The 12,238-nt window shown below is 40.1% G+C and overlaps 1 protein-coding gene across 5 annotated transcripts in view; it reads left to right on the top strand.

Annotated features, from left to right (window-relative positions):
• Positions 1-7,655, top strand: part of LOC143283052 (protein FAM228B-like) — a 39,544-nt gene extending 31,889 nt beyond the window's left edge. For all 5 annotated transcript variants that reach the window (XM_076589057.1, XM_076589060.1, XM_076589061.1 and 2 more), the window contains exon 7: positions 5,862-7,655. In XM_076589057.1, the coding sequence (XP_076445172.1) occupies positions 5,862-6,132 (271 nt within the window). In that variant the 3' untranslated portion in view covers positions 6,133-7,655. The remainder of the gene's footprint in view (positions 1-5,861) is intronic.
• Positions 7,656-12,238: the final 4,583 nt, after the last annotated feature.

Below are 12,238 nucleotides of genomic sequence, written 5' to 3' on the forward strand. Positions count from 1 at the left end.
TACATAGATGACTGTATATGATGTTGATGTACATAGATGACTGTAGTGATGTTGATGTACATAGATGACTGTAGTGATGTTGATGTACATAGATGACTGTATAGTATGTTGATGCACATAGATGACTGTATATGATGTTGATGTACATAGATGACTGTAGTGATGTTGATGCACATAGATGACTGTATATGATGATGATGAATATAGGCAACTGTATATGATGTTGATGAATATAGTCGACTGTATAATTATGATGTTGATGTACATAGATGACTGTATATGATGTTGGTGTACAGTTGTATCGAGCTCGTACTTCACTATGATTTTGGTTTGCATGAAAAAAAATGTATTTGACAGTTGTATTAGGTCTGTTTTCTATCCATATATCCATCATACGGCACTTGTTTCTTTCTCTCTTTTCTGATTGTAACTTAAGTGATTCCATTGTTGAAGCGATCTAGTCTGGCTGGGGTCGAGTGTTGGGATTGTGTGGGGTGCACGGAGGATGTTAATTATTATTGCTACTTATATAGCGCCTATACTTGGTCAGAGACCAAACTCAGAGTACTTTACAAACACCGAGTCATGTGCACAACAGGCTGCTGACCTGGGTGGTGCCTTTGAGCATTGGGCCTTGCTTCAATCACACGCACACACACATACACCATGGATTACTCAAGGATATGTGGAAAGGAAGAGGAAGAAGCTTTTTATTTTCATTGATAACGTCTTCTATACCATTTCTTGCACATGTGACGTCCTACTTGTGGAGTTGAGGTTTGTGGCACATTGTGCGTGACACTGGTTCCCATGTGTGCTGCTGGGTGGTCACGCTGAATGTGCTCAAATATTTTTTATCAAGTCCATTCCAAAATTTGTTATCAAGACATGAAAAAATAAAACCTGAACTTTGTATATCAGTTACTAATGGAATTAACGGTCTGAATGTGAAAGCGTAATCATTAATCAGACAACATCTTTGGAATTAACACACACAAAAAAAACCCCCAAACAAACAAACAAAAAACACTGTAAAAGTGAACATACTGGATATTCCAGCAAAGATCTGAACATGGACAGCAATGTGCTGACTGTCGATGGCACTGGAGCTGACGAAAGGACAGGAAGGTGACAGTTCAGCTTGTGACAGGTCCACGTGTGGTCAACTTTTATGTAGTCACAAGTAACATTTTCTGTATATTTGGCTTTAAAGCGGTTTATTTTCCATCTACAGACTAAGGAAACAACCTGCTTTGTAAGGTAATTTTTTTTCAAGGTTTCCTACGGAATAATACATGTTTGTTTGTTGTTGTTTTTTTTATCTGTCCTTGTATATCCGAAAAAACAAAACAAAACAACAACCCACCAGTGACTATGTAATCTCTTCAGGATGTCTGCTGGTGGTCATTATTCCCTGAAAACCACAGCTTCCCCCAGTCATGGGTCAGTGCTTCAGTGATGCATTTCTTCCTCTTCTGTAGTTCACTCTTCTTCTTCTGCGTTCGTGGGCTGCAACTCCCACGTTCACTCGTACGCACACGAGTGGGCTTTTACGTGTATGACCGTTTTTACCCCGCCATGTAGGCAGCCATACTCCGTTTTTTGGGGGTGTGCATGCTGGGTATGTTCTTGTTTCCATAACCCACCGAACGCTGACATGGATTACAGGATCTTTAACGTGCGTATTTGATCTTCTGCTTGCATATACACACGAAGGGGGTTCAGGCACTAGCAGGTCTTCACATATGTTGACCTGGGAGATCGGAAAAATCTCCACCCTTTACCCACCAGGCGCTGTCACCGTGATTCGAACCCGGGACCCTCAGATTGACAGTCCAATGCTTTAACCACTCGGCTATTGCGCCCGTCTGTCGTTCACTCCAAATGAACAGTTTTCGGCACAGTTAACTGTTGGTGACCAACACGTATAACTATGCAAGCGCCTGTGCTTGACAGTATCTATACATAATCAGCATCTCAAAACTGACCAGCTTATTAGGGAAAGAACGCTGTCGCAGAAAGAGCGCCATGGGTGAGCAGGCTTCCCCCCTCTTTACATGTATCAGAGCACTAACCAGTTCCCTGTGTGTAGCCTCAGTCAGTACAGCATAGTGTTTTGTAAACTGATTGTACTTGAGTTTATGTCAGTATGAACGTGAACGTGCAAAGATTCATTTTTATCCGTCCCTGGAGTTTGCTTTCGTTTCATGTAGAATTTCAGTTGTATGAATTTGCATGTACTGTTTAATACAGTGGAGCTTCAGAGCTTGAAACTGACACTGATATTTCCTTGGGGTGAGTTGAATTATACACGTGCATGTCAGTGGTAGTTCAGTTTCAGTGTTGGCATGCCTTAGTTTTCACTGGTTTAGTGTCCATGTGCTTTTCCCAGTTTGAGGTGATTGTTGAAGTGAGATGTGGATTTAAACAGGATCTTTTTTCAGTGTGTGTGTGTGTGTGTGCATGTGTGTCAGTGCGTTTCTCCACAACTTACACAACTGAACCCCATGTGTGTGAAGTCGTGATACATCACTGCATGTAGCCTCAGTGCAGAGCCTCCCACTGACATAGGCAGGTGTTGTACAATAGTCAGTCATGCCTTACTATGACCATCAGGACAGCAGGGGAGGCATATGCCCTAGAGGAAACGCATCTGCCTAGGAAGCGAGAGAATCTGAGTGCGCTGGTTCGAATCACGGCTCAGCTGCCGATATTTTTTCCCCCTCCACTAGACCTGGAGTGGTGGTCTGGACGCTAGTCATTCGGATGAGATGATAGACCGAGGTCCTGTGTGCAGCATTTGCACTTAGCGCATGTAAAAGAACCCACGGCAACAAAAGGGTTGTTCCTGGCAAAATTCTGTAGAAAAGTCCACTTCGATAGGAAAAACAAATAAAACTGCACGCAGGAAAAAATGCAATAAAATGGGTGGCGCTGTAGTGTTGCGACATGCTTTCCCTGGGGAGGGCAGCCCGAATTTCACAAAGAGAAATCTGTTGTGATAAAAAGAAATCCAAATACAATATGGCGTCCTGACCATCTTGGCTAGAATTTGATTATAGTGGAGATCATCTTGCCAAAGTTACATCCCCACTCAATGGGCCAAGAGGATGTTAGGGCAGCTGGCATTGAGAGGGTCCCTAAAAGGCCAACCAGCCTCCCCAAAGGCCACCTAGAGCAGATTTCTGGATAGTGTGCTATATAAGTATCCATTATTATTATTATTATTATTATTATTATTATAATTTGGAGGAAAGACAGTATGTTTTTTTGTTTCTCTGCATCAGTTTGGCGTGGAAACCTGCCTTGGTTGTAAACTCCCCAGGGATGAACGGCTTCATCAGGCACCCCCCCTTTGCTTCGGAATGGGTTTTCATGTTCCCTTTGTTGTTACCAGGGACAGTTCACCTTTATGCATGTTGTGACACCTTCCCTCAGATATCGGATTTCTTCTGTTGTTGTTGCTGGTCGTGACGATGCATGCAGTGGTTGCTGTGTTTTTGCATGTGAATGTTGCTCACGAATATGATTTGTGGGACAGATGCGTGCGTGCACACACACACACACACACACACACACACTCACACTCACATACACTTACACTGGACATCACACAAAAATGACATAAAGACATGCACATGTGTTGTCCATTGATACCAGCTTGAGATATAAACTAGCAAATGAGATAAGACAGGTACCACCGTTGTAATGGTTTCATTGTAAGCACCTAACGGTACCTCTTCAGTGCCTTGGGACAGACTGCATCATGATGGAATGATCATTCATTCTTTGAGGCGGTGGTGTGCTTGCCAATGATCCCCCTGATCACTGTGTATTATCAGATTTGTTGGACACTTGAGGAGCACACCTGTGGGCTTCAGTAAGGTTCCTGCTGACCGTATAATCTGACCTGTATGAACGACTGTCATTGATGTGTGTGTGTGTGTGTGTGTGTGTGTGTGTGTGTGTGTGCATGATTAGAATATTTATTCCTAGGTGTGTGCATGTGTTTGAATGCATGATTGAAACATTCATACATAGGTATGTGTATATGCGTGAATGCATGACTGAAATATTTATACCTAGATATATGTACGTGCATGAATGCAGTGAACGCATGACCTGTGAATTTATACCTAGATTCATTTATGTGCGTGAATGCATGACCTGTGAGTTTATACCTAGATAGATGTATGCATGTGCGTGGATGCATGACCTATGAATTTACACCTAGACACATGTATGTGCATGAATGCATGACCCATGATTTTATGACTGCGTATGCGGATACCACCAGCACTAAAAAAAAACATGGGGGATGTAAGAACGACTGAAAGGCGCACAGTAATGAAAATAGTCAGTCATGCACACACACACACACACACACACACACACACACACACACACACACACACACACACACACACACACACACACACAGCACACACACACACACACACACACACACACACACACACACACACACACTTTCACAGGCATTAGTTCATAGCCCGATTTCTACATTCCTTTAATGTATTTCAGAATTGTGTTAATGGCTTCTGATTGTCATTATCATTATTGAATTGTTACTGTTAAATGTAATTGCATGTTAGTTATGCATTTTTGGGTAGTCTTCTACCTTTTCTGTTTGCCTTTTCCCTCTCCCCTCCCCCACCCCAGTCCCCCCCTCACCCCCGCCCCACCACCCCCACACCCTCACCCCCCCCTTTTTTTTTTAATTGACTAATATTACCGATAGTGAAAAGACGCTAAACTAAAGAACGAACACACACACACACACACACACACACACACACACACACACACACCACCACCACCACCACCACTTATAGATTCAAATGATCAATACTACCAATGTTGTGCAAACACAAAGAATGCAGCTAATCCCAAACATGTTCTAAATTTGACACCAGCAGCACATTCAAGACAAATTACAAGTCTAATGTATAGACTTCGTTTAAATGCCTTTCGTACAAATTTTTCTAAAAACATAAAATGTATATGCGGTAAGCAAATAACTGTAAGCCATCTACTCATTCATTGTCCGAGCATAAAACAGTTAATTCCAAAAGATGTAGTTGACGACTTTTCTTCCAATATTTCATTAGCCACTGAAAAGATTTTGAATGATTATTCATTGTTTAGAATGTTTTCAGAAAATTTTAAACTCCAGTCCAGTTGGTATCCTCCTTTGATGTATTATGATTAATACTGTTATTTAGATTTACATTGTTGTAGGTTAATACTTGTTGATATGCACATACATATTCTCCTTCCCATGACACCTCATTTAATACACACCACAGTCTCTTTAGACTTTTTCTTATGATATACTTTTCCTCTGATACATAACATGAACACTTTTTTAACACTAATATTCACATGCATTCCCTTTCCTCTGTCCACTACTTTACTCCTTTTTGTCTAAAAACACTTATAGTGAATAGACATTAAACTGAAAACCACCACCACCACCACCACCATCACCATCACCACCACCACCACCACCATCACCATCACCACCACCACCACCATCATCACCATCACCACCACCACCACCACCATCACCATCACCACCACCACCACCATCATCACCATCACCACCACCACCACCACCATCATCACCATCACCACCACCACCACCACCATCATCACCATCATCACCACCACCATCATCACCACCACCACCACCACCACCATCATCACCATCATCACCACCACCACCACCATCACCACCACCATCACCACTACCACCATCATCACCATCATCACCACCACCATCACCACCACCACCACCACCACCACCACCACTACCAGCTGTCTGCACTCTGTGTCTTTAGGCTGAGGATGAAGGGGACCTGCACTCAGAGCCAGATCGACCTCAGCCACCGCCCCACGGCAACCTTCGACCCCGGCACCATCGACCGCGAGATGAAGTCGCAGAAGAAGCGGATGTTCGTCAACACGCCGCCCTTCGACCGGCCCCCCCGACCTGTACTGAAGCCGCCGTTTGCCTGTTGCAACAGCAGCAGCGGTAGTGGGGGTGTGGGTGGTGGTGGTGGGGGTGGGGGTGGGGATGAGGCCAGCACGATGTGTCCTGTCAGTGCCTGACTCACGAGTCTCGTCCCACAGATAGAAGCAGTCTGATTTTAAAAAAAAAGAAAAAAGATTTAATCACAATTTTTGTGTTTGTACAGACTTCATATTAAAAAAAAAACCCAAACCAACAACAAACAAGGATCACCTCATAAAAGCAGCATGTTTTCCTATAATGTTCGAACAAAAAACAAACAAAAAAAATTTGAGAGGTGATTGAAATTCTGCAAGTCTGCAACTGGTCTCCTTTTGAATATTTGCAGGGCTGTTTCAGGCACATGAATGACATCTCCTTGAAACAGCTTGAAAAAAATGTTTATGGAAAAACTGATGTTCCAGCCAAAATTTTATAGTTATTCGATCAGAGGTGTATAAACGATAGCTGTGGTTTTTATCATTATAAAAACATGTAAAAAAAAAAAAAAAAAGCACCTTTGGTCAAGAGTGGTGCTTATTGCATTGTCTACATAGTAAACTGCTGTTTGCTGAAAATTCAATATCATTTCACCATACGCCCCCCCACCCCCAATCCCCCCACCCTCCCACCCCTGTCACCCTCCAAGAAGAAAACTGTAGGTTCCCAAGCGGTTCTTAGCTTTTTGTAAACCCTGCAGTTGAAGTTGAATTACAACTTTTTCTGTTGTAAAAGTGTAAAAAAAAAAGACACAAAAAAACAACCACCCCCACAGCCACTTTGATGTAGAGTAGGTTAATGCTTATATAGTAAGTGAAAAAAAACCCCCGTTGATACAGTGTAGGTTAATGCTTATGTTAAGCAAAAACTATTTTGCTGGCACACAAAGTGTGACAAGTTTTGGTTGTGAGCTTTTATGTAGATGGTCGTTTGTTTTATTATAGCACTAGTTTATGATAACGAGAGACTGACAAAGAAATCAAAAAGAAGGGAACGTGCAGCTGATTGTATGTTTTGAAATTGGTTTGGCTGTCGTCAACAGCTGGGATCATGACATATTCATATGTTTTTTCTTGAGTGTGTATGTGTGTGTTGGTTTGCATTTAAAGTATACAGCGGAAAGTGTTCATGCTACTGTGTTGGTCTGCATTGTTAGTGTGTAGGTGGTTTGTTGCTTAACTGTTGGTTTTTTTTTTATGCCATGAACCTGAGCAGTATTATTCTTCTGTCTTTGTACCTGCATCCATTTACATTTTTATGTTATTCTCCTTTCTTTGTAACTGCATCTTTACATGCATCGACCATGGCGCCATTGGTTGTGTGATTTACATTGTTACAAGGAAACGAATCATGAGTGTCAGTGATTTCATGTATATTTTGCTGTGATAAATGTGTGTGTATGTATTTCACTACAAACTGGAGTGGTCATTGTGTTTTGTTCATCCTGAGTGACCCCAGGTCAGAGAGGAGTGGTGGTTAGGGTCAGTCTCAATGTGGATGTGATGTAATGCTGTTTGTAGTACTGGTTTCTGTCAGTCGACTTGGTCAGCATGTTTGATGTTGATGGTGGTAAACTGATTTAATGAATGATTTGTGTGTGTGTGTGTGTGTGTGTGTGTGTGTGTGCTTGCATACATGTGTGCATACATGTGTAAAAGCGCAATTGTTGACCATAAAGCCAGATTTCTTTCATAAAGGATCTCATCTGTTTTACCGTCCTGAGCTATATGCAGCCTGTAATGACCTATTTATTCATTATTTGTATATTATTAGGTTTTTTTATTCATATTTTTGCTTTCATGTATGTTTGCGTGTACATGCGAGCGTGCATTCATGCTTGTGTTTAAATAATCATGTGTATGTGTATGTTGTTAGGAAATTTTTGTTGTTGTTACGGACTAGACTGACTTGTTCTATCTGTGTTGACAAGACACGCACAGTGGTGTGACAGACTGCAGAGTCAAGCTGGAACAGATTTAAAGTGAAAATCACGAGTGGGGATTTGGTCATAGCACTGTGTGTGACACACACGCTACACGTTTGACGTTAATGCACATCTTTTTTCTTTTCTTTCTGAAACCTGCCTCGTGTGTTTTGTGAGGAATAGTAAAGAAAGTGATGTTTGGAGTGGCTATCACTGGTGCTGCATGGATTCTGTGAGATCCTTTGGTTATTGGTGGTCATTTTGTTGTCATGTATTTGTGTTTTTTGTTGTTGTTTTTTTCACTGAAGTTGTGTCAGTCTCTGTATAGGGGTCACTGTAATTTGTGGATTTTTTTTTTTTTTTTTTTTTTTTTCATTTTGAGAAGGTAAGACTTATCACGAAAACAAAATCTGGATTCAGTTTTTCATTTCTGAGAAGGGAATAGTAATCACAGAAACAAACAACAAAACAAAAAAAACCCCAACAAACAATCATATTTATGAAAGCATTTCTGGCAGGTTATGAGTGCTGAGAATTGTCAGAAGAGGCACACCTCCCTGAATCTGCTGTCTTCACACTTAACCCATTCAGCCCTACACCCGAGCTTATTGCTCTGGCATCAAACTTTGTTTCATTGGAACGGTTTTTATGTTCTCACATGTGCATGAACTGCAATGAAAGAAGACTAACTTCCACAACATTTCTGGACATGTCGACAGGTAATTTGCAGGAAAAGCAGTATATTTTCTATGTTTTTTTTTCTGCATTAATATAGCCTGGAAGCCTGCCAAGGTTATAGACTCCCCAGGGTTGAATGGGTTAAACTAGGTGACCAACACTGTGCACACAACACTGCATTCAGTCAGTGAGAGAAGATTATTCTGATGTAGATTTGAGCTTTGACCCATGCTTCGGATCTTGATTGGCAAATGTGATGGACACTTTACTCTGGCTTCAATTCTCCAAGTTCTGCAGCTTCTCAGTCGCAGTGAGCCTGCTTCCATTCTCTGTTGTGAAGGCCAGTTTTGGCTTGTAAAGTCAAAGGTTCAAACAGGTATTTGGTTATTGGTGCTTAAGTACCAGGAGAACTATTGAGCATTTCCAGTGGGGTATTTTTTGAGCACCAAGAAGGCAGACTCTGAGACATACAGCTGTGCCTGAGTTGTTGTTCTGAGTCAAAGATTATTGTTTCGTTTCTGACCAGTAACGGACAGCAAGAGAGCAGATTCATTGTTGGGATCTTTAATTGTGCTCAGTGACTGAGACCGCTCAGGAATTCAATCTTCAATCTTCAAATTGGAAGGTCAGCCGTCATTACTGACTATTAATGACCTGTGTGCGCAGAGGCGTAAAAAAAAAACCAAACAAAAAAACCAAACAAACCATAATCAGAACCTAAGTAGACCTATCTTCCTACCGGAGGGGGTGACAGTGAGAAAGAACATGTATACATATTCCCTCCCACCATCACTCGTAGCGTCCCTCCGGAGGATCCTAAAAAAAAAAAAAAAGAAAAAAAAGGGGGGGACTAAACTGTTAGAGGTGAGAACTAGAATTAAGAACCGAGCACCACTCAAAGAGTCAGCAAGACTGATCATTGAAGCATAGTCCGTGTTCAGCACTGTTTAGTGTTGTCAGTAAGTAAAGTCTGTGCATTGATTTCTGTGTTTCTATAACATCAGCCAAACCACTGATCACTGGATTTGGGGAACAGTAAAATGGAACTGAGACATGTGACAAGACAATTTTTGGGGTGTGTGTGGGTGGATGGGTGCAAATTTGAAGTTGTGTTTTTATTGGCTTGTTGGTGGCTGTTTTGTTTTCATTATAATTGTTCTTTTGCATTGCTTTGACAATCAGTATTACCCATTATATGTTAGAAAAGCTATAGAACTGTAAAATCAAGTGAATAAAGCTGAAACAGGGACAGGGAAAGATACTCATACACCAGCTCTTAGAAGATATCAGCTTGGCTGTTTTTAGGGTGTGTACTTCAACATTATTAGTTACAAAGGTGAACAATTTTTTTCCTCTGTACCCGAGTTGTGATTTGAATAGCAGCTGCTTCCATTGTTTTCTGTACATTTTGTCATTCTTGCTGTATATATATATATATATAGCCTAGTTTGCAGTATTACAATATGTTTCTAAAAGATTTTTGATGTATCTAGTCTTTGAGTGAGTATTACTGCTTTCTACAATTGCATAACTTGATACAGTATAGTGTTTTAAAGTATTTTGCATAACTTTTTATGCAGTGTAGTATTTTAAAGTTTTTTTTGTTTTTTTTAAAGTATTGTTTAGACCTTAATTCATTTTGGATAAGTTTACACACATTCAATCAATTGATAATATTCATAATCATTTGGACTTCTTTTTTTTTTCTTTTGTTGTTTATTTTTTGTCAATTGTTTGAATGCTTTACTTTTCATCTGTATCTGTACCCAGATAAAGGGTATACTTAGAATCTTTTTAGCTCCAAGATAACTGTAGACTGATTACATCAGAGTGAAAGAGTGGGAAAGTAAGAGAAAGAGAGAGAGAAGATAATTTAAGTATATTTTCATTTGTAGAGTTATACAGATATCTGCACCTGAAAGCAGCGGAAGTATTCGGAGGTGTTTTCAAAGGGAGACAATTTGTAGAATAATACTGTTGTGCCGGTGAAGCAGAAGAGCTGCCACTGGAGTTGTTTCAGTCACAGGGTCAGTATGACTGTGGGAACCTGATCTCAGATACCCTTTGAGTACATATACTTATGTTTTCCTTTTGTTCACAGTTGTCTCACTTCCTTTATTTATTTATTTATTTCTTCTTCTTCTTATTATTATTACTACTTTTTTATATTATAATTATTATTTATTTATTTATTTTCATCACGTTTTTTGCGCCTTATACATATTATTAGTAGTGGTAGTAGTTATTTTTTTTAATGTATTTATCTATTATTTATTCACCCTTTTTTTTATTTTTATTTTTTTTCTCAAGGCCTGACTAAGCGCGTTGGGTTACGCTGCTGGTCAGGCATCTGCTTGGCAGATGTGGTGTAGCGTATATGGATTTGTCCGAACGCAGTGACGCCTGCTTGAGCCACTGAAACTGAAACTTAAAGAACTAGCGACACCATGGATGGGCACTTACAACAGTGAGACTGAACATGGATTCAAGCTATGTTGTTTAATTAACGTGACATCAGTCGAGGCAATTCTTTGGAAGTTTCAGCCAGAGTCATATGCGTCATGAGCTGTCAGAAACATGATATTATAATGTTACAGTATCAAAATGTGATTCAAGCATGTAAAGAAAATCATGTTAAATCATATCAGTAATGGATAGGTTTTACATTTTTAACATGCACGTTTCTGTTGGATTGTGTTGCAGCCAGTAAATGACAGACAGAAAGTGAAAATTTCACAGCTGCACCATTCCCTGCCGTGCAGCCCGGACATTTAACAACGAGTTGTGAAGGAGGCGCAGTGGTAGAGTCAGTTTCAGTTTCAGTTTCAGCTGCTCAAGGAGGCGTCACTCTGTTCGGACAAATCCATATACGCTACACCACATCTGCCAAGCAGATGCCTGACCAGCAGCGTAACCCAACGCGCTTAGTCAGGCCTTGAGAAAAAAAAGAAAAAGAATAATAGATAAATACATAAAAAAAAGAGAACTACTACTACTAATAATAATATGTAAAAGGTGCAAAAACTTGATGAAGTCAACTATAAGCGTACAAAAATAAATAAATAAATAAATAAACAAAAATAAATAAATAGATAAATAATAAAAAAAAAAAAAATAAATAAATAAAATAAGAAATAAAATAAAACAAAATAAATAAAGAAATGTAGAGTCAGTAAAGCATTGGACTCCTGATCCAGTGTTCATCACTGGTCAAGGTTCAATCGCCTGGCCTGGTGTTGGGTCCTTGGGAAAGGCACTTTACTCTGGTTTTCCTCACTCTACCCAGGTGTGAATATGCAACGTCAACGGGAAAAAAAAAGGCCAACGATTGTTTATTATTTCTTGTTGGAAGAGGCTTTCTGTGTAATTTATTTCATGCGGCCCTGACAATTTGGTTAAACGTAAGTAATGTTGCAAAGATGAGCAATGTAGTCTAATCTATCCCGAGGTTTAATACCAGAAAAATCCTATCATCATTTATGTTGTGTTTCATATAGTTTGTATTCTGTTTCTGATAGCTATGTTATTTTAATTGTTTATGTTTAATTTTGGTGTAAAATACTGTTGGTGACACATAATATCCTCCATGCCCCCAAACGGGTGAA

This window comes from Babylonia areolata, chromosome 6 (genome assembly GCF_041734735.1).
Source record: "Babylonia areolata isolate BAREFJ2019XMU chromosome 6, ASM4173473v1, whole genome shotgun sequence".
In the NCBI taxonomy this organism is placed as follows: domain Eukaryota; kingdom Metazoa; phylum Mollusca; class Gastropoda; order Neogastropoda; family Buccinidae; genus Babylonia; species Babylonia areolata.